At 42.9% G+C, this 23,781-nt stretch overlaps 2 protein-coding genes across 2 annotated transcripts in view; both read right to left on the minus strand.

Moving 5' to 3' along the window:
* CEMIP (cell migration inducing hyaluronidase 1) overlaps window positions 1-23,781 on the minus strand; it is a 115,091-nt gene that overhangs the window by 78,099 nt on the left and 13,211 nt on the right. The window lies entirely within an intron of this gene.
* LOC104337817 (cell surface hyaluronidase CEMIP2-like) overlaps window positions 1-23,781 on the minus strand; it is a 52,530-nt gene that overhangs the window by 12,115 nt on the left and 16,634 nt on the right. Inside the window, exons 14-17 of the mRNA XM_075431303.1 lie at window positions 22,963-23,115; window positions 20,942-21,119; window positions 15,472-15,687; window positions 8,300-8,508 (exon numbers count right to left, since the gene is read on the minus strand). Of these exons, the coding sequence (XP_075287418.1) occupies window positions 8,300-8,508; window positions 15,472-15,687; window positions 20,942-21,119; window positions 22,963-23,115 (756 nt within the window). The remainder of the gene's footprint in view (window positions 1-8,299; window positions 8,509-15,471; window positions 15,688-20,941; window positions 21,120-22,962; window positions 23,116-23,781) is intronic.

The following is a 23,781-nucleotide window of genomic DNA, read 5'->3' on the forward strand; positions in this document are numbered from 1 at the left end:
TTGCAAGAGAAACAAATAAAAATATTCTCGGGTGGAAACTCTGACTTTGGAATTAGCTGTCAGTTTAAGTGAAACCCATATTAACACGCGTAGGAAACTAACTTGGGATACTTCAGATATTTTCATCCCAAAACTAAGTAACTATGTTCACAATCTTTCCTAGTGATTAAGTTCAGTTCATTTTAGAAGTAAGAAATACTCTTCTTTCTTTTTTTAATTCTTATTCTTAATTAGGCCAACATTTTCCTATGTGTTTCTACAAAAAAAAAAAATATTGGCATTTGAAGGAGAAAGGCTAAATACACACTAGCAATAATTCAGTGTGTAGTGGATCCTAATGGTTTCAAACACCACTTGGAAAATTTTTGAGAGTCTGCTGACACCAGCATGTACAAAACCTGACACTTCTGCCCCTCCATTACTGCCATTCAGCAATCCCCACAGTGCATTTCATGCATTTTTATGAACGTACTTAAGCCTGTTTATTTCCTTTTGGAAATGGCTGGATGAAACAAACCCAAGAAGCCTTTCTTTTTTAACCAGGGTATTAGCATTTGCAGTTCTGGCTCTTTCAGGTGAAGCAAAAACATCAGGCAAAGTGTTAAACAAGTATTCTTACGTTTTGGCAATGAGCAGGCTTCCTGGGATAAGCAAAAGCGAAAAACGACAAGGAAAGGCAAAAAAAGCAGGCAAGAGGTTTCCTGTTCTTGGACATATGGTAGATACAGATCTGCACGTCCACACATACATACCTCATTTACAACCCTCGGACCGACCCCCCGAGCTCAACCCCGAACTCCCAAAGGCAAAGCCACTCAGAGAAATATGATCAAGCAGGCAAAGGAGGGGAGACTTTTGTGAGTGGTGGGATGTGAAGTGAGTCATGTAACTTGGAGATGAGATTTGGCTGGAGTAAACATTGAAAGAGTGCGTCTGGGACTTTCACCGCCTGGGAGAGGAAATAAAACTTGTTCAATATTGTGAATGTGCCCCTTGACTACATCGGACGGAGTATCAGTCTTGGGCAAAGGGGTATGATCTAGCGCTGATGTTGCTGGTTATGCTGGATGTCAATCTTGGCTGTATTTTAGCTAAGGGAACTTCTAAGGTGGTGAATATAACTCTAGAAAACATTTCCACCATGTTTATTGACACGGTGTGTCACGTAGCTGATGACCATGGAAGTGCACAGTCCAAAAGCTGATCTCACTGATGAAAATCTGGGGTAAGCTAATGAGGGAATGCCATAGAGTACAACTAAAAATTACTTATTTTTTCCTTGGGCTCGAAAAAAACAAGAGACTTTCATCCAGTGAGTCAGTCTCCTTCAACTATTATTACTCCTCTTTAAAAACAACTCCTCTGACATTTTGGTCAACATCTACGTGAGGTGGACTTTCAAAGCGAGTGAGACAAGTGGGAATTTGAAATTTTCCTGTTCATCAGAAGGGATCTAAGCAGAAATCCCCACGTGCTGCTTTGCTAAGTTTGTCTCTCACAGGCTGAATTTTGAACTTCAAAAGACAAAAAAGGCAAAGTCCCATTCACCCTCTGACCCACCCCAAGAACAAATCACAGGAGGTCAATGCTCCTTGCTTTCAGCCAGCTTACAGCTGTTTTTTCTCTCCAAAAAATGTCTCCCAACCTCACAACAACCTGCCCAGCACCAGGCTGAATCTCCTCTGGCACAAAACCTGCTTTCAGGACAAGCCACCTCCTCTCCAACCAGCATCACTGGTGGGGAAAATGGAGTGAGAAATACCCCCATATATCACAGGTGCTGAGAAGAGTGAAGAAAGGGCTGCAAGGAACCTGACCATGTCCTCACCACTTTCTCTCAGTTCAAGCTCTTTCCCTTGAACCCACATTTCCCACCGGCTCCCCGCAGCTGCCGCTCACTCCTTCTATTTCTCTAGATTTCTTTTTAATTTTCTGTCTTCAACTCAAGTCCATTAAACACATCCAAACCCCCTGCGATGACAGACATGGCTACTGGGCAAGCATCCAGCAATTCTTTTTCAGGAGCTTGTTACTAAGGATAGACTCTTCTGGAAGACCACTTGCTGTGGGGATAGTAACAAGTTAGGTCTGTGTTTAGTTAACTGGAGTTGTGTGTATTGGGATTTAAATGCCTTTCCTAAATACTGCCATTTAGGAAATACCATTAAAAATTCAAAAACATAGGCCATCTCTTAACATAAATTAATTTTTTTTGTTTTACCCATGTGCCTCCTTAGGCAAGACTGATTTTTGCTTTTGTGAAGCTCATCAAATTATAGAATGGATCCTACCCCAAGGTAAACTTCTGCTCATACTCATGAAACCAGCGTCTGACTCCAACAGCATTCGGCTTGCAGACAATTGTGTTCAAGCAAAAATAAGAACTTCCTGTGTTTAAATACAGTACATCACCTTATCATCTTTTTTTTCCCACCCTACATGCTTTTGTGGAGGAATCACATCCCAATTCAATTTGTATCTTTTTTTAAGCGTTCCTAAGTACTCTGTCACTGACTATTGTGTGTTTTCTGTTTTTCTTCTGCTGTGCCTCGGATGCACATCAGGTCAGGAGAGGCTGGTGGCCCTGAGGAGCCCCATGCCCCACTCCATAGGCCATGAGAAGGGCAAAAGCAAGGAAAAACCTTCAGGTTTCATGTGCCAGGCTTCAAAGTGACAAGCAGCCTGGCTTGCCACGGCCAGCTGGGGACTGCCTGATGCTCAGATTGATCTAATTCATGCTGTAAAGTGATCAGCTCAGGAAGGACATGTGTCCTCAGAGTCACCTTGTCAATCCTGGCCGCTGCCACCAGGCCAGCTGCAAGCGCAGGCCATGAAGGACAGCGAGCAGCAAGGGCTGCAGGCAGGAGGCAAAGACGGGGCTGTAGGATCGCTTGAACACGGTGACATCGGCACCCGCTTCGGCCCAGCTGTACTAAACCAGTGAAATCCGCAACCTGGTGTTCTGGCAAATGTTTTAGCTTCTTTCCAATTCTAAAAAAATATCTTGTGGCTTTCATCCACAGGTTGACCTGCGGGTAATTTAAGGGATTTAAACAGACAGAAGGGAATTCAAATATATCTGCTGACTTCTGTGTTGTGTGGATGATTAACTCTGAATTACCGATGTTATCGGGAGGGGCAGGCTATGAAACCCAAGTAGCACTTATTGTTATTGGAAATAGTGCTGGTGTTACTTGTATTACATCCAGATCTGGGTGATTGAGGTCAGAACTCATGTACGTACAAGAAAGCAGCCACAGCCTTAAACTGTTAGCTCCACTTTGAAATACTAATTTTGCCTTCCTGTGCATTCATCAATCTGGGAAGCAAGAGGAAAAGCTCATTTAGAACTAATCTGAAAAAGAAACAATTTAGGAAATATCCATAAACTGGGCAAGTCTGCAACAAGCACATTCTAGCCTTGTCTTGTTATCTTTGTTTTCCTCCAGACCTTGTCACCGCTAAGGAATTTAATCGCAAAAACGACAAGTAGCTGAAAGTACGAATCAGACTGGCATTGAATAAGAAGCCGTAGGAAAAACACCTACCTACATAACCCTGACAAAGACAAATATAATGAGTCCTCCAGAGTCTCAGTGCAGACGTGGGCTGCATAAGTTTGCTTGCACTGAAATCTCCACCTTTGGATGGGCTGCAGCATCCTGAAGGCTTTATATCACTCAGGGTTCAAAGGCTACACTATTTTTAATCAAGAATTCAGGCACAAGCTCATTCCAGGCTCTTGAATTTTCAGATAACTGAGATTATTCACTGGTGAGTATGATAACAAGCCCCAGCACAGGACTCCAGCCTAGCAAACACGGGGGCCGAGGCGAGCACCTGTGCCCATCCCTGCACAAACACCATGGCAGAGGGAAAGGCTGAACACGTGGCCAGGCATGCACACGGACATCTGCCCGTTTACTTGCTGCTGACAAGAAATTTAGCCCTCCCCTGCCAATTTCTGTTTTTTAAGGGCTCTCACTAGGATCCAGCTCCTGCAACAAGGCACCAAAGAACATCGATGTCATGAGCCTCCCTGTACCGCTCCAGGGGAAGCTTAAGAGGGTGCCAATGAAGAGAGCCTGGGGAAGGCTGCCCTGCACTGTCCTTGGAGACAGCATCTCTCTGCAGAGGTGCAGTACAGAGCAAAGCCCCTGCTTGCAGGACTGTGGCAATCTACCTACAAAATATACCCTCTTATACTGTTAGCTACTCGCATTTCCCTGAATTCTCTCTATCAAACCACAGCAGAGAGCCCTAATAAGGGAAAACCCTCCCCCATGAGCCTTAACAGACCAAGTATAGAGATATTTGCCTGTGCTCATTAAAAACAAGGAATGTTTCATCTAATTGCCACTGCTTTCCAGGCTGTTTCAACAACACAACTTATTACACTATACTTCAGATATGTGCTTTGAGGAGATTTAATTCTTATCTTTAGATTTGCTGATAGCACAAAGAAGTCTGGCTGGTTTACTGAACAGCACTGTGCCTTTGATAACAGTATTTGCTTTAGCTTCTGTGATTAGAAAATTTGCACACACACAAGCCTAGGTCATTAAATTGAAGAACTTCATTTCTGACTTTGCTTACTGTATGAAGTGCCAGTCTTTGTACTGGTTTCCAGCACCTGAAAGGAGGCACTTACTTGCAACCAAATAATGTTGTCTATCCTCTCCTCCTGGCTTACCAGCCTCTCCCCACTCTCACAACAAGCTTGATGTTCTCTGCGGGTCTTTGTGCTCCAGGATAGTAACTTTGAGAAAGCCCTTAACTCGGCCTTACAGTTAATCCTCATTCTTCTGTGAAGCAGAAAAAAACTAAGAAAACATACAAACAGCTCTGAGGGGGTGGGAACTGCTCCAACAAAGAGATGAAGCCTATGGAGAAGGGGTTTGAGATTCCTGTGCATGAAGGTTTTTGCACATGCTTTATGCCTGATGAGAGCAATCCTCAGCAGATCTTGACTGATTCTGGAGCACACTTCACTCCTGGTCATTAAAATTCCAGCTGGCGTTCTCCTTCTGTTCACTTGCCAAAACATTCAGAAGCTACTTGTCCTGCATTAGCTCTTGCCAGAAGCATCAATACCCAGCCGCCTTCCCATCCTCACAAGGAAACTCCCGGCCATTAGACAGGGAACCCTATCTATAGCTTAATAAGGGCATTTCTGCCGAGACAGCTATGTTCCCCAGCAGCCTGAAAACACAGCCTGCGGATCTCTGCTGTGGCTTTTTATTTGCCCATCAGTCAGCTAGCGAGGAATGCAGACAAGTATACTGCTCTTTGGGAGGGAAGTTGGCATGCGTTGAAGAGCTTGCTTGTACCACATGGCCGCAGATGGCAGCACGTGGAGACACAGCAATTCTGTTTGGTTTAGCTACATATTTTGATGGAAGTGAAGAAATTGAAGAATTACTCTAAACACGGTTTGAATCAGTATGAGGAAGACACAAAACACCGCAGCAACCGTTCAGGTGCCCGCGATAGAAGGAAAAAGATCTGCTCGGTGACTGTGCTCTAACTGGTGTCCTGCTCCGCTGAGTAAATCCACCCGAGCGGTGCCTCTGAACTCACTGGACAAGATTCGCAGCTCACAGAGAGCAGCTGCCAATTTCAGCTGAGTCATGTGAATTCATCCCGACCAGCTCCTGCCCACCCCAGGAATCCAGACGTTCCAGTCTTTCAATAGATGTCCGAACTGGCATGACTTCTGTTGGGTCTTTCTACAGTGCTTCAGAGGCAGGGAAAGCGTTAACCATGCAAGTATTCAACATCGGTGCTACGCCTGACCTCCACAGAAATCCAAATCCTAGTACACATCTCCCTGTCAAATTCCTTATTTCCCTTCTGACCTTCCTTTAGCCAGCATAGAGCAAATCACTCCAGAAGCGTGAGGGCTGTCTAGCTGCAAGGCAGCATCCCAGATATATCTATCCATCATTTTACAATGACAAGACTAAAAATAGTTTAGCTGTTCACTTGGTTGTGTATGAAATTATTAATCCTAGAATATTGCTATTAATGTTCATCAAACTTTTCTTTTTTGCACCACATATTCTGGACAGATGTTGCTATCTTAAGAGCTCATGTTTTGGCAGATTATTCAGTATTTTGGATTTTAAAAGAACAAATAAAACAAAGCCACTTGAGACAGGTAAAAGTCTTCCCTGATTTTCTAATTCTAATTACTCTGGTCTCCACAGTCGGAGATTTTTTCCATTCCAAAAATGATTAGAAAGTAATGTTTAATAAAAGTCTTACAAGTAACTGTTTAGGCGGGCACTTGCTTTCCTTCAAACCTGTAAACCCTCTTTTTCACCTCAATCGCTTAACCCTTCCATGGGAATCTCATTTCTCCGTGTTTTTGCATGCAGTCTGGACATTTCACAATTGCCATTGCATCAGCTTTAAGTCTCACAGTCATTAGCATCCAGCATACTTGAGGTCTACACAGAGCAGCCACACATTTCATTCCCAATTATTTCTTAGCAAGATGCTTTAAGTGAAATGAAGTAAAATTGTGGTTTTCCCTCATTACAGTATAATTCTTGTTTATAGTTCTTCAAAACACGCACCTTGCCAATTGTTTCTGAATCAGAAATATCTACCAACCTTTGCCCTGTTCAGACAACTGGTTTCACACAAGACAAAGAGAACCACAACCGCATTGTGGTTTTCAACAGTAAAATGCAGTTAAGTTGATGCTTGAACAAGAGCTAAACTTCAAGCTGAGTTTTACCAAAGACCCAGTGCTACCTTCAAATTTGAATCTGTGCTTGAAGAGCGTGGGCCAAAGCTTTAGCAAGCATTAATTTGCAGAGTGATAACCACCAGTTACCCGGCAGAGTGGTTAGCTCTGCAATTGCAAGGAAATAGCTAATCATTTTAAGACAGATAGTAATTGCAAAGCTCAGCTTGTCCATGACTGACTAATGGGTTTTCCTCTTCCTTAAAGTGCACAAAGATATATTAATACGGAAAACAGTGATTTAATTCTAATAGCTCCTCTGTGACAGAAGTGGCCAAACACTGATCCTCCAGTGACTCGGTCATGGCCCTACAGCTACTACACCTTTAAATCAAGAGTACCAGGTATATGTCACTCACTATAATGGGCATATATAAAAAGGAAACGTCACCCTTCTCATCTACAATTCCATGGGGCTTCATAATGGGAACCAAGGACTATATTTTTCCCCAAATTTCTTCAGCTCCAAAGTTCAGGGGAACTGAATAGAGCTCAAGCTTTTGCCAAAATTGTGCTAGGCTAAAACCACGGAAGTGGCACTTTGCTGAAGGAGCAGTGGATGGGTGTGGGGTTTGGTGCATAACACTGGATCGACTTGGGAACCCGCCAGATCTACCAGCAGTACGGGCTGCTTCACGGCCTCAGTGCCTCTGACTTCTTTCATGCCAGCTATCTAAAACCTGCTTTGCAAATCTGAGCCTGTGTGTGGCTGGGCTGTGTGCAATCGTGGAAGATTTCATTTGCATAACCGTCCGTTGATGGTATTGCATTTTTATCAATAACTGAGGACTCACATAAACTGGAGAACCCAAGGTGATGGCCAGGTTTTTTGTGGTGCTCACCTCTTGCAGTATCTCATCTGTGCAAAGAACTGGATTGCAGGACTTCCTCTTAACAGTTGTACCAGTGCAAAGCACAAGTAATTTCACTAAGGTAAGAAGAACCAGTACTCAAAACCGTAAATGATATTATGCAAAATGAAGCAGATTGCAAGGGAAAAAGTGGTATCTGAAATGGATATACCCTGCTTTTATACAACGCTAAAAGAAAACATGGCAAATAAATACAGTACAACCTACAACTTTGCTGTATTGAGTGCTAACATTTTTAAACTTCATGTGAAAAAAAAAAGTGATTGCAGTGCTGTTTGGATTACAGAAGATGCAAAGCTCTGTGCACATTCTGATGTATTTCTGCACTTTATATACATGGGAGATAAATTATGTGTGCTGCAACTAGTACAAACAAAGGAACAAGAGCCAGAGCTCTTCTGGAGGGATTTCAGGCACAGAAGGCCAGGACTTTCTTGGATTCTGTTCCAAAACTTTCTGGAAAGAGAAACGTCTCCGCACATCAAAAAAGCTGGAATAAAGTGAAAGCAGAGGCATCTCCTTGCATCTGTAAGCACCAGCCATTAACACCTTGCTTCCACGCTCTCAGAAATTGCTGAGACATTTGAAAGGTCACTTGTGAATAACCTGGGAAATTGTTAAAGCTCCACATCTTTTGAAAACAGAATGTTTTCTAAAAAACACAGGGCAGTACCTGTTGAAGTTGATCGGGTACAGGATAATATCCTCAGGTGCTCTGCCATCCCACTGGATGATATAAGCCTGCTCGAGCATGACGACGGGCTGGTACTGCTGGTACGGTGCTCCTCTGTTCACGCCTTGCAGCTGCAAGGGATGGGAATGGTATGCTGCTCTGGCAATGGATAAGGTCAGATTCTCAGGGCGTCTGGCCTGAATATAAAGCTGAGGGTGAAAAGAAAATGACAAACATAACCATCAAACCAGCCAGGCACAACCATAACATGTGCATTTGATCATCATTGCCTATAAATGTTTTTTGCCAATGAAGAGCTCAGAACATTTGGAAAGTCACTGAAACATTTCCAGTTCAAATAAAAAGGTAAAACAGAAATAGCATCTGCAGCCATTCGTGGGGACACCATGAAGTGAGATGTGAATTGTACAGTGCCATAGAAATGTTCATTATTCGAAATCTTCAGGGAGAACGGTAATCAAGGCAATATCACAAAGTAACTCTTTTTTATCAATTCAGATAGCTGCACTTTAAAAACAGGCTTATTCCATTGAAAATACAGAAAACTCTAGTTTCAGCAGGCTTTGGATTGGGTCCAGTTATCTAATGGAATCCACATCTCACTCTCAACTAGCAGACTAGGCTGAAACTTGAGGGGCTAAAACTCGATGGCTTGACTATACGGTCTTATAGGCTAAATACCACGTTCCACAGGCTTCAACAGAGCGCTCTCCTGTGCAGGTCCGACAGGTGCCCTTGGCCTGTAGTTCAACTCTACAGACCAATTACAAAACTACACTCCGGCTGTAAGATTTTCCTGTCCTGCCACCACTTAAATGAAGGCCAGTTCATGTGGCAAACAGCAGTTTAAAGGCTGAATGCATGATGTTCACCTGCTTCCCCCTGCTTGAAATTTCCGTGCAAAAAGAGGATGCGCAGCTAGTCATACAAATCTGTCGCGGCACGCAGGGTCATAGCAGACACCTTGTCACATTCCCTGAAGGGTTTCAAATGCACCAAGGACAGGTGAGGACACCTATAATCCTGCTCCACACCTATATTCCTGCTCCCTTCCATCTCCTACAGTGTAGAATAGTGCCCTTTGCAACAAGAACTTAAAACATCCAACATAAAAACCCATGCTAGCTCAGAAATGTCTAAGCTTCTACATGAGCATCCATCCAGCAAAATCATTTTTAAACTCAGTTTATGTCTTTGAGGTAGATCAAAAAGGAGGCAGCATTCTCTTAACAGATTTTAATACTGCAGGCAACGATACAAGCACAGCCAAGACTAGCAGAGTGGGTGAGACTTCATCTGTCAGGACATCCGCCTTCTAATGGACAGCTATGAGACCTTGGCCCCTCACATCTCCATATCTTCTTCTCTTCCTCTTGTCTATGCAGATTGAAAGCTCTGCAAAAACAGACTGCCTCTCCCTGGTTTATTTATGGGCTTATTTTAGCTGGGGTTTCAAGCCAGTTCAGCTCCCAGTTCCAGTTTCATGCCCAGAAGGACTCTGCGCTGCGCCCGCTCCTGCTGTTGAGTTTGAGTTCCTCAGGACCTCCAAAATACAGGCCATCTCCGCATACCCCTCACTTCACCCCTGAATTCAGCAGCCTCATGCTGAATGCTCAAGTTAAAAACTTGGGTCTCATGTCAAAAAAATTAATCCAAAAGTCATAGTAAATATTTCTTGGGTATTCAGTCCATTCCACCTTTCACATGATTGCACTTTAATGATGAGAGCCCGTCTTGAGTGGTATCTGCAGGCCCTTGTACATTAAAGTGTATCCCAGAATTGCATTAAACACCAGTTTTCTTGATAGTTGGAACTATTGACCATGTAATTCACTCCAAACAATCTCTAAGCAGCAGTCCATTTGCTCATTCTCGATGGATCAAGGAAGAATAAATTATTTTTACAGTCTGATAAATGACCTTTTTTATCTATGTAACGAAGAAGGAAAACCTATTTTCCCTTCACATTCAAACCATGATTGCAAAGTCAGTCACATGCAATGCAATAAACCACATTTCAATCTCATTTGTCCCCACCTGGATGGGGAAATGCTGAGGTCAGAGCAGGTGATCAGTAAGGTCCCTTTGGACCTGAAATCCCATCAATGTATTAATTGTTCTCAATAAAACCAGCATTTTCTGATAAAGAACGGTTGCAATGAACTCTGCTACTGCAAAATAAAAGCCCACTTGTGTCTTTCTGGATAACAAGCAAGAGTTTCTGTCCTATCACTGAAAAGTGTGACATTCTTTCTTTCTAATATGTCTCCCACAATCAGAGAATATTAAGGCGGTAGCTGCTGTGCACTTACTACAAAATCAAATGCACCAATGATAAAATAAGCCAACAAAGGAAGGAAACACATTCAATGAGCCCCAAAAGTTCCTAAATTACAGACTACCAAGAACAAAGGATTCTTTTGTACTTTAAGAGAGACAGTGATATGCATGGCCTAAGCTGCTCACTACAACAATTGTTAATGAATTCAAGAAAGTGCTGGAGGAGCCTGCAGTATGCTTCAACAAGATGATGAGGAAAGTGTGTCAGAGATTAGTTGTTAACATTTTCCCCCAAGTGCCTAGGGACCAAGTCACAGGTCTGACATTAAGGATAATGGTGACAGCTGTTTTGAGACGGAAACAGTAATTAGTAGAACAGGGAAAAATGCCACTTCTGTGTTGATAGAAACATTTATAAACTGACTTTAACTCCTGCAATGACCAACAGTGGCCACTGAGTGAATGCCTTCCAGAACTGCAAGCCACCAAGGATGTGATTTTCAGTCCCACAGAAATACAGTAGTATATCTGGTGTATCTTGCACAATGTTTATCACTAAAAGAGGTCAAAGTAGGTAAATGCCCTGATCAAGCAACCTAGATCCTACACAAAGAGACTCTTTTGGCCAGGTTGGAGCATCGCTAAGTCAACAGGACTCTGAATGGGAGCAGACACTGGCCGAGATGTTTGCTGCAGCAACTGGGTTCAGCTCTGGAACAACAGTCCTGGTGGCTTGGTCCTTCCTGAATACACCAAGCCACACAGAAAGCAGCACCCCACATTTTACCATTCATCCCTCTCTCTGGGCCTCCCTCCTCATTTGAGGGAACAAGGAACAAGAGGCGAATCCGATCCCTGTTCATTAACTTCCTGATCTTCCTTCTGTAATGCTGACTCCTGTCAGTCCTAGCACTTGTTTTTTGTTACCTGTTCAGGACTGCAATCAAGACCAACAGATTACTTTCGAAAAAATCCCAGAAGAGTCATCCACCAATAGAATGCTTTTAATTCCCGATGAAACGAATGAAGTAAAAAGAACATTTTGAGCTCCACTGGCCCCAGGTAGGTGAAACATCAGCCACTGTCCCAGCATAGTGCTCTTGGGATGTCACAACATGGCCTGTTTCTTCCTCAACCTTTACCCTGTGACACCTTTGCTGACTTGAATTGAACCTGGAAAACTTTATCACTTTTCTTCCTTGTATCTACTTTTGCAGGGTCAAAACACTTGTGTATAGGAGTGAAAAGTAGAGTAACAAGAGAATTTTTTTTCAAGAATGAAAGATCCATCTTCCTTAGCAACACCTCCATTATATGTTGTTAGCTCTATTAAAATATTTAAGAGAAGAAAGTAGGTCATAAAGATACTTTAAAATATGAGAAGTGGTGACAGTTTAATGTAGTAGGAGAAGAACAGCTAGTTAAAACGTTGTAAAACGTGAGCCTTCTACTTGCCTGGATGGTTTAATGGACATAGTTGTCGTTTTAGCTGCTTAACACTTCATGCTAAAAAGATGTGTCAGATTACCCTGTGCTTACATGGCAATTTTCCCAAGTAGATTGTGAAACTGAGAAGATAAGTTCTTTTACAATTCATGGGGGATCTGCTATCCAGCTGGATAGCCAGTATGAAGATAAGCAACATGCAAAGTATTGGAACAAAAAAATCTTGGTTTCTGAGAAAAGGTTTGCTTGCTTTCTAGTTTCTTTAACATTGCTTTTGCCCTGCCATGCTGTCAGCTGTCAAGCTGGGGCAAACTGGGAAGTTCAAAATACACCTCCTGATGAGCTGCTGTGAAGTCTGCAAGGAAGCAGCAAGTGCACAGTTTCAGCTGCCCAGTAGGAGCCAAGGCACTTGTCTTACAATTGATATAAAAATCAGAAACGGTTTAGGATTCTCATTTACATTTTAACAAGTAATGCAGGTGTTGAGAAGTCTCCAGTTCAGTACCTTTGGAAATCTCAGCTACCTACATGGAGAGAACTATGGGATGAGCCTCTCCCTACATTTTTCTTGTACTACTGGCATCTGCAACTGCTGAAAGTCAGGTTGACGGGACACCAAGGACCGCAGTGCCCTGCTGACAGAGTCCGAGTGACTCACAGAGATTGCCAGAAGATGCAGCGGTGCCAGCTCTTGTGATTTCCCTGTGAGCCTCCCTCTACTTGGTATTCTTCCTCAAAGCCCCACTTTACTTATGTTACAACATGAGCATTTCAGCTGTCATTAAAAAGCAAAGGGGTTGGTCTTGGTTGCACAACACCAACCCTACAGGCTCCAGAATCAAAAGGGGAGGACAAAAAGACATGATAGCTCTTGCTTGTGTAAATTATGATTCTAAGCTGGTCCCAGAACCCTTTTTTGGTAATGAAAGGCAGTATTGGTGCCAAAGCATGAGGCATTTCTTAGGGCTCCTTGCTGAAAGAAGGTCTTGGATACCACGTGGGGAAGGTGGCATGACGCTTCTTAGACATGGTGAGGAGGAAGGGCCATGAACCAACTCTAGGAAGGTGGGAATATCGATGTGAGTTGCCAGATTAAAAAGCACTCAGGAAAGTCTGTCCCCAGGATTATGTGGAGCTAGAAATGCTGCCAGAGGAATAGGTTTTCCCCAGGCATTTCCTTTCTTGGGCAAATTATGTCCAGAAGAAAAGCATGAAAAGTGAATGAAAGAAACCAAGCAGAAAGGAATTAACTGAACCCTAGACATTCTGCTCAGAAAGGATTTGGCTGTAATGGTATCTGAAGGACTTGGATCTCATTTTTCCATGCCAGGTAGCCCATCCCTAGGCTGACTATCTTGGGCCCAGTTCAGTGGTAATACGAGTCACTATTTCCTTGAACTAAAAGGACATTTTCACCTGCTTGTGCTAGGAAAGAAAAAAAGCTCTTGTCTACCAGAGCTACATGAAAAGCAAAACAGATTTTGTAATAGAGTTCTGAGATCAAAGCAAACCATCTTTCTTCATAACTGGATTCGCTGGTTCAGGCTTTTCATCTGAAGCGTGACACTCAGAATTTAGCACACAAACAAATCATCATTTAGTCAAGGTGCTGAGACTAAGGGTAATCTGAAATACTCCAACAATTATACCCTCCAAATTAACTCACACCCTGCTGCACAGGACCAATTTCTTCTACCCCGCACATACATATATTTCCCTACCCAAAACCCATGAAGTGAAGCATTTAATATGAACTTTACTCATCCTGCTGGATGCTGGTCAGTTGAAAAACGCTGGTAAGTAACGGATCCCAGAGAAGCAAATGTTTATGCTTGCCTAAATCTGGCCAAGGAAATTTTCTATGATGGAAAAACTGCCTCACTACATAGAGTGCCATAATTGGGACGGTATTAATAGAAATAAAAATATAAATGCCTATTTGTTTACAATTCTGAATTTAACTGTTAGTTTGCCAGAGCAGAGAGTATCATTTAGAGACACAGAGCAAAATGTGAGTTCCAAGCGCAAAACCCTAATTCAATGGGAGCGTTCCACAGGAGCCCAATCCTATTTCTGTCTAGTCAATAGCAGATCAGCGGATGTACATCAAGTGTCAAGACACTTGAACAGCGATTCTTGCTCTCTGCTGTGCAAATAAAGCAAATGCATATAACTTCTTTTTTAGCTTAAGAAGACATGCATAATCTGGATTTGACTGTGCACATATTATATAGGCATAGAGGTCTCAAAGATAGTTGCATTCCCAAAAGTTTCATGCAGAAAGTTCCTTGGAGAAAGGGGAGCGGAGTGCTGTGTCTGACTACTCAAAGCACGAGCCCACACATTACTGCACATAAAGCCACAGAGAAAGCACCTTCAGAAATCTTCCAACGTGGAAAATCCATGAGTCCAGGTTTGAAATCCATCTCGAGGTGCAGCTGTAGGAAATCAGGCTCTGCTAATCCCCTGCTCACAAAACTGCATGTTACAAAGGGCAACCCGACAGCCTGCTCCACTCAGGGAGCAATTTTAACACTGCCTGGTCTTCAATGACTTCAGGCAGAGTTTCATCCTGTGCCGCGCTTGCTGATGTCTGAGCAATGTCTACCTGCTCCCAATGAGACAAGAGTTTGTAGCATGCTCCCAAGAGCACAGAATACTCTTAATAAATAAACCAACAAACAAATAAATAAATATATAACACCTGCTGTATCTCATAAATTCTGATCTTCTTTTAAGATCACTTCATATTCCATTCTTGCCTTTCATATCCAGCATATCCCTCCTCTTTCTCTCTTTCTTTCCTTACTGAAAAGTTACCAGGGATTTGCAGCCCTTTCTACCAAGGTGTTGACATCTCAGTTAAAGCCTCTAACTCAAGTGTGCTGAGGAAAACAGCTCCAAAGGCTTAAAACCACCCTGACCTAAGACTGACCATCCCTTGGCCAGTGATTTCTAGATGGGAAATAAGAAATAAGCGTAAGTTTGTGCCTTGACCACCCCATTTCACCATCCTGAGCCCAGTGGGATATATCAGAGGAGTAACATCTTCCATTACTGAAACTAGATTCACCAGACTCCTCCACCAGAGCTGCATGATAGAGTGGACAAACACCTGGAAGCAAGTACTAGAAAATGCCAAACTTTTCCCCCAAACAGATTTCCACTTGCAGCTTCTTGTGGACAAGGGGAAGAGATAGGGCTCCTTACAGCCATGGGTTACTGGCAGCTGCACAACAGTAGCTTTACTGAGTCCTTGGAATTGGGCAGATAACACTGAGAGGGGTAAAATTATACCCAACTTATTATTCATCTCTTATCTTATGGAGTGTTGAGCAGGTTTCACTCTGTCACCCCTCAGCATACTATCTGAGGACACCCACCCAACACACCCAGCAACGCTGCCTGCAGCCGCCCCCCGTTACCTGGGCAAATTTCCCAGTGCACATCACCCCGTTCCAGCGCGGGACGGTGAGACACCCGGGATGGCGCAGCAAGTAGTTGTCCGCTCTGCCTATGAAAGTGTCCGGGTACCCTGTCACCGAGCCATCCAGATCGTGGAAGATGGACATTTTGTCACCATCATTATTATTGTTTCCAAACCACTGGCCTGGTCTGCCAAAAAACACTTTCAGTCCAACCTAGCAGGAGAAAATAAGAAGGAAAATTACTGGTTAGCTCTAAGCAAGGACTTGGGTTTGCAGTGTTTTAACAGCCGAAACAGTGACACAGCTACAACTAGAAAGCTCTACTGTTTGAGTAGGAGTTTTGTTTTGCCTCTTCTATTTAGAAAAATTTCAGACTGTATTGGTTTTCCCCCTCATTTCTTAATCCCAGGAGGTATTTGCACAAAAATTAGACTTCAAGTTCCCTGAAATGCACTCACACAACCATGTATTCCTTGAAATCACACAGCAATAAGTTGTGCGGTGGCAAAACAAAGAGGATGACTCTAAAGGGTAAGGAAGTAATGGAAGATTATGAAACTTACTGAGGAATACCACGGCTGAGATCAAAGAAACAAAAATTCCTAGATATTTGGTGATTTTTATGCATATATTTTCAGTGGCTGTTCTAAGCAGTTGTGTGAGTGTCATTTTTTTTCTAATTGTTCCCCTAAAACATCACTAAACTCCTAAAAGTGACAGCTATTCTCAAGACTGGCTGCAGTGTGCACTCTAATATATTCCCTGAAGAATTTTTTTTTAGGAAAGAGAAGTAACAGGAAGCAGCATTATCCTCCTCATGCATCGCTCTGTTTTCAACTTTTTTCAGTGGCTAAGTAACAGAATCTGTCCTGATACGAAAATCCAGCAAAACAAGGAAACTGCAGGTGTTCAGCAAAAAGGCGCGGAATATTTTAATATCTGCAGAGAAAATTATTACTGTGTGCAATGACTAAGCTCTGAAGTGATCAAGAAAATAATTGCTCTAGGTCAAGCACTCTGAATGAATCCCGCAGCAGTGTGTATAAAAGCAGACAGCATAAATAGCGACCGGATCACGCCAACACAAAGGACTGTAATTTGTTCCATTTAGCCCAACTAATTTTAATTGGACTGTGCACATAAGTAAGAATTAGGGTCAGCAGGATTAGGCTTCGAGTTTACTAAGGGCTTTAAAGGCTTTATTTTAACAATAATAAACAGAACGGCTTAGGAGAATAGGAGGGTCATTGTGGTTCTGAGTTAGATGGAAAGTCCCATTGGCTTAAAAAGAATGCTGCAGCAAGAACTACTTGCAGAATAAAAAGACTTAATTCCTTTAAAACCCAGTTAAAGCCTAGAACCATTTTTCTGCCACCTTCTTGTCTAAGTATTAGTCTCACAAACAAATACCTGAAGCCGTCTCACTTAAAAGAGGCTCAAACATATGGAAATTTAATGCGTATTTTAAAACCTTTTCTTACTGCACCACACAAAATTTTTGGCCAAAGGACTATTTGGCAAAGTAGGAGGTTCCTGAAAGTTGGGGTCTTTCTTTCATTTTAATTTATAAAAGAGAAAATATTTTAAAAAATGTAAACACTGTGCTGCAGCTCAAAGCTCCATTATAAATACTTTGTGACAGTGCGCTTCTGGAGTTGAATATGAAACGGGCACTTCACTGGGGAGGAGAACAAAGTCAGCTGTACTTCAAAACAAACTCAGGCACAGCCAGGACAGCTTACATCTGATTAACACTCCCAGTGTTCCCATCCAGCAGCAGACAGTTCTGGTGCTAACACTAATTTCTAACATTCTCCTCTGAGAAGTCTGAAAGTCAGAAACGAAATGGAAATGTTAATGAGCAGTGTCACTTCTTTTGTAAGTCTCAAGGTTGCCTTACTTCTGTGTGCTGAGGGATAGGGGTGCACTGAGTTTGCAGTTACAGCTATGGCAAAATATTTTTCTTTTCTAAGTGAACACACATGAACAGAGAAAAGACTCAGCTCGTCAGGTATGTCCATGTGCAGCTAGGAATGAGCTAGAAGAGGGGGCAGAGACAGGTCATGTCTAGCTACCACACTACTATTCAGACACCTAATTTTCATTAGGTGTGGACTAGCTGGGATATGGTATAAAGGTTACTTGAATTACCTGTCTGAAGCCTGACAAGGACACCTGACAGATGATGGTTATGAGAGTATGTAATCTCTTAGGAATATGCTAACTCAACGTGTCCAAAGGCAGCACACCTAACCGAGCTACAGACAAGTCCTGATGACTGCAGTGGAAAACACTTTCTATATTAAAAATGAATAATGTCCTGGAAAATATCATAATAACTTTTCCTAAAATTCAAGTATTGGCAAAAGCTGCCAAAAAAAGACATATCACTTTATCACTGTTACCATTTTAAGGAAACCACTTTCAGCCAGTGTGAATCTTCCTGTACTTTACCAAAGGACCCTGCCCTCGTTAGCACGGCTTTTACTCCGCTGCAGTGATGCAAGCCCTCACCCTGCATGTTCCCTTTGGTCAGGAGTCTCTTCAGGGTCTGGGGTTTTTTTTGCTGCCCTCTTTTTCAGGGGATAACAGACTTGCACTTTAACTTAGTGTCTGCTTTTCATTTTCCCGTCATGAACTGTCTGCAAACTTCTCCTTTGACGCAGCAAGCCAGTGCTAAGACAACATAGGCTAAACATAGCAAAGGCAACATTAGGAAGTTCCCATCTCTTAGCTAGGCAGGACTTCAATCCAATGGGAGCTGCTAAACCACAGCCAGGAGCTAGTTCTGGCCCCTCTGAGCTCTTCTGAGGATCACAGACCCACCCAACACAGACCACTGGGATTTCTTTGGCACAAGTATTCTCAGAGATGCTGTAGTGTTGGCACAGCTAGGAGTAAAATAGGCTTAAATCCACCCAAAGCACCTGGCGGCAGGGAAGAAATAACCAGAGGAACTATTGGCAATGGATGTCAACTGGGACAGTTTGTGAGTCTTCTGCACCTGCTGGAGGTGGTCTTGTTCATGGGAGCACAAAAGGTCTTGCTCCTCACCTCACTCTATGGGAGCTGTGCAGCAAAAGAACAGAGGGGTGAATGGGCTGCTATTTTGTGACTAAAAAGAGATATGTCGGGTCTTCTTAAGAAATGATGCACAAGTGTCCTGTCTGGGCATGGCTCTGTTCTGGGCTGGGGCCATCTCCTTGGAGCTCTCCAAGTCCTACTGACTGACAGTAACCAGATCTACAAGAGACCACAACCGTCAGTCATGGCCTCAGCTGGGTTAAGAACAACTACGGCTTCCACTGCTTTGAAAAAATTTTTTAAAAGCACCCTTTTAAAAATAAACAAAAAACAACAAGCTTAACAATAATGTTGCTATTGGTAAATGCACGGATGTCTTAACATGTGAGATTTAGGTTTGTCAATGGAAAGGCAATTAGAACACTTTCTGTAGAGCATAAGGTTTAGGTCTTCTGCTCTGCTTGACTGGGTTTTTTATACTGGAATTAAACAAGACCTGACTGGCTTTTTTATTTTGTTGTCTAACCATTCTGCTGATTAGTCTGATTAATTATACAATTATTCCTTCAGCACGACTAATAGTTTTGTCATCACTATACAACTTGCAGTAATGTTTAATTTCTTCTTAAAAAAAAACTGTGAAATGATGGTCCTTTAGGGAATTAGTACTTAGCTACCTTTTAAAAAGTAATAAAATGAAGCCTGGAGACAGAAAATCAACTAAAACGGTCTACAGGCTCTATTTTAACTAGTCAAAGACATATTGTCCCCTACAGCAATTAGCAACAAAACAATAAAATAACCATGGTCCTTCAAGTCTGAAATCAGATTTAGCGCATCTGGGTTCAATCCAGATAAAATAGAACCAAAGTGAAAAGTGGTGGGATGCAGGAGGTTACAAACATAAATGATTTTTAAGTTGGCAAAATACCAACTTCAGAAATTGATGTTTCTTGGAAATCTGCATACAAGAAATAATTATTGGGATAATGTTATTAGTCTTTTTCTAATGGGCTGACATTGTATTATTTTAATTTGCTTTGCAGAAGTATTTAGTAAGTCTTCTCACCATTCTTACCTCGAAAACCTCAGATTTTAAGGGCACTGCTGTACTAAACTGCCTCTCAGACAAAAAATGCAGGGATATTTAACAGGCTCATTGGCCTCAAACGGTGCAACTGTATCAAAGAGCTGCATTTTCATGCCATTCAAGAGGTAATCATCCCCTCTGCTAATGTGCGCAGAGATCATCTGTCTGAAACCATTCTGTTGGACAGGGTCCTACACCCATTACTGAAGGAAAATTTCCACTTTCTTCCAGTCCACCAATCGAACTTCTTCACCACACATTTTCTTCTAAGCTCCCTCCCCGGTTCCAGGTTGATTTTTTCATTCATGTTCCCCATGATCATCTTCCAACCGTTTCCCCAAGGGAGGACATAAAGAAGATATGGCAAATTAGCCCTTATTCTTGTTCCAAAGCTCCCTAAAGCATCTAAGGTAACTGAGATACCTTTACTGGGATGCACAAGAACTATGTTTTCTTTAGAGGAGCCGACAAGTGACTGCAATCAACATCATCCTTTCATGAAACACCCTTCCGTTGTTGGTCTAAAGTGTTTCAGAGAGGACAGACAAACTAACTGCTTGCCACTGGGAATGATATTGGTCAATCCCAGAGCAATGGAAATTTCCTCAAGATAAAGCCAAATCTCAAGCCAAAGTTACCACAGTTCATGGAGATAACAAGCATGGACTTTATTTGAAAAAAGCTAAGGAGAAGTTATGATCCCTGGGAGCCAGCCAGGTGGAATCTACCATTTCCCAAGCGTCCAGGGTCATGATCCCTGCAGGAATCTGGGACAAGGATGGGAATTGCTCAGCATCCTACAGCTCCTGTCAAGGCAGAGATACTGAGCCCCATTCTACTGTCACTGCTCAAGGGAAGTCCCTGTTGGGGTCAACAGGAATTTCACTGCTGACCCCAGAAATTGGGTCATGGCTTTGCTTCTAAGTGCATTTGCTTATTTCTGTATAAGAATTGTATTGCAGCTTACCACCTCCTAACATCTCATTTGTGTTCCCCTCAACCTCTGAGGCCAGTTCCTCACCAGGGCCTCAGCATATAGAAAGTGGTAATGCTGCAGCAGCTGAGAGTCATGTTCTGGATTTCCTAGTTACAAGGTGAAATCTTTCTCTAATGCAGATTATTTTAATTTATGTCTGCCCAGGCATAAGATATCATCACATTTTACTGTCTTATAAATAACCTTCGTTTAAGAAAGAAAAAAAAAAAATGTTGCAAAATTAATTGATGGTATTCACCAATGTAGCATGCATCAATGCCTGGAAATCCCTGCTCCAGGATAGATCTCTCACCACTTCCGAAAACTTCAAAAAACTTGTGCGTGTAACAGCACGTACTCCTACTTTTCTTACTTACACTTTTCTCCATCAGGATCTGTGACACGTTATTCTGGGGGCTTATCTGCCAGGAGTTTTTCATGAAGAACCCAATGGCACTCGAGTATCTGTCACCAGTCGGGGTGAACTTCTTAAAAGTGCATTTTGCCATCCTGACAGGCCCATCATAAATCTGGAATCCACGAATAGGGAATGTCCTGTGAAGATTTAAAAACAAACACAAACCCGTGTTAAAAGCTTGGGTAAACTCTAAGTGTTCTCCTGCAGGCAAAGAAAGATATTAACAAGTAGCTAAACCACCTCTGCTTCCCAAAACTGGGATCTGGATGCTCATCACACAGTTAATGAAAAATGAAACTCTGTTGAACATCTACAGGATAAGTCTCAAGAGCCAAAAAATAATTACTCATAACCTTGTCTAAGGCTTGTAAGCTGGGGTAAAGCAGTTCAAAACCCTTGTCCTCAGCCACCCAGGGGTTGATCACCACAAGGAAGACCCAAAGGGTTGTGTGGCAGCACTGCCGTCAGGTTCCCTGTTCCGGGGTAGATGGGTTTCTCAGGAAAATGTCGCCACATCTGAAAAAATTGTATCAGTCCGACTCCCTGGAGGCAAGTGTCTCCTTGGAAGCAAGTACCAAGTGGTGCAGCACAGTTTCTCCTTTCCATACAAGCCACTTCACATGAGATCCCTAGGACCTAGTCCACAGCACTTTGTACAGAAGAGCAATTTCTGCAGCACCAGTTCATGGACATGTTGTCAAGACATCAGTGTTGAAGGAGACGCCACTGGAGTCACAGGTAAGGACCTGCCCCTTGCATGGTTTGTTTTGAGAAGGTGCCAAGTTTTGCTTGGCCCCAGTTGTGTTTGATTAAAGGGTGGCCTGCATCAGCTCGCAGACGGTAATGAAGCTGGTTAGTAGTGGCATGGAGGGGTAGGCCAGTGCTGACTGAGTCCAGAAAGAGTTGTTCAGGCATGCAAGCCACAAAGCGGACATCACGTGGGCACACAGGCTCTCTCCAGCCTGGGGGGCACTTAGGCCCAGATTCCCCCCCAGTCCTGATGTTTTTTCTCACTGGTTATCTCCAGAGACCCAGAAACACTTTGCCAATTGCGAACACCAGGCACAAACAGTGTTTCTCGACCAAATAATTCTGCTTCAGTTTCCAGAGCTGTTATTCCAGCAACTGGGTCTGGTACAACCCCCACACCCCATTATCGCACTATGGCGTAATGAAAGGACAGATATCAGACGTTTGGGCACACTCCTTTCCAAGAGCACATTGCCCAGCGATATCACAGATGATTAGACCTTGTCTGAACTACAAAGGAGCTTGTTTGCAATTGCAGTTAAAATAACAACACCGATAATACTTGAGGATAGCTTTGATTATTGTTGCTGTCCTACACAGATCCCACTCCTCTGTCACTTATGCCCAAGACTGCTTACTCCTTAATTTTATATTCCTCGTAGAGGGATTAACGATTGGTGAGCATCACCAAAAACTTACAATAAGGAAGAATTTAGGCTTAGGGAATCATGCCTTGCTCTGGGGATGTGGGTAGGCACCACATTTTCTAGACAGGAGGCTGTGCTGCTATCAAAATATAAAATAACATACAGCTATTGAAAGAGAAAAAAGATGCAATAATGAAAAACGGTTTCTCCATCATCAAACCGGCCATGTTTTCCCAGGTATGCCGGCAGGATGGACGGTGGCATGGTGTATGGGAGCTGCGCCATCAGCTCCGTGCTGTGCTACTGGAGCACTACTGAAAAGCCATTTGGTATCTTTCAGATTCTCTAATCCATTCTCCAGTTACTGACAAATTAAGCAGAAAATTAAATCAAACACATTCAGTCGAGAACACTCTCAAGCTGTTGGCCTGAAGAGCGAGTTTATTCGGATGCTTATTATTTCTGGCCTGCACAATGATTTAAACACCCGGTATAAATTACCCGTTGGTAGTCACATCCATTCCTGAGACTTTTCTTCTAGCTTATGCTAATGCCAGGAAGAAATGGCAGAAGAATAACTCACTTGTTTCTGGGCAGTGTTCTGTATTCTCCTTTTGCCCCTTTTCCCCAGTAGCTGTTTTGGCCTCCCTGGGAGCCAACGTTGCTGCTTTCTCCAACAAAAATGGAGCGTGTAACCTCCAGGCTGGAGCCTTCGTCTGTTGGGAAAGTCCCATCACTACAAGCAAAGAAACACCAGGTAACTACGCAGCACAGCACAACCAACTAATTAACACTTTTAATTACACCACAGGCACAGTAAACTTTCTTTCTTAATTTGGAAAAACATGCATGTACTGGTATAACAACTTGCTTTAAAACCTCTTTAGAAACCAGCAAGCTAGTGCCAAGGTAGCTTCGTGATTGGACATCAGTAATACAGATAACTCAGTCTGGCTAAAATCAGCTCTACCCTATACATACATTTTTTTTAAAAAAATTTCTCTATATTGAGTTGCTTTGTAGATTTTTAGCTGCATTCCTGAAGTGAGAGCCCAGCATCACTGATTCTCATTGCCTGCAGTAGGCTCTGGATATCGCGTATTTTTGCAGGTCTTTTGCAAGAGGGGTTGAGACGCGAGCAGCGGGAGTGTGGTAGACACCAGCAGAGGAGGCAGGAGACCTGCTGTGCCACCACGTGGGACCATCCCAGCCACCCTGCCCTGCCAGCACATGAGATATGGGCAATGCTGTTCCACTGGGCTACAGCAGAAGAAAAATCTCCCCGAACACAGAGCCAGATGTTTAGTCTACTGGTTCAGGACCTACCATCCAAAAGGAAATATTCGGCAATTACAATACATTCCCCAGACATGCTGAGGCAAAGAGAATGAAAGGCTAAATT

The sequence above is a fragment of the Opisthocomus hoazin genome, chromosome 10, assembly GCF_030867145.1.
Source record: "Opisthocomus hoazin isolate bOpiHoa1 chromosome 10, bOpiHoa1.hap1, whole genome shotgun sequence".
Lineage (NCBI taxonomy): Eukaryota > Metazoa > Chordata > Aves > Opisthocomiformes > Opisthocomidae > Opisthocomus > Opisthocomus hoazin.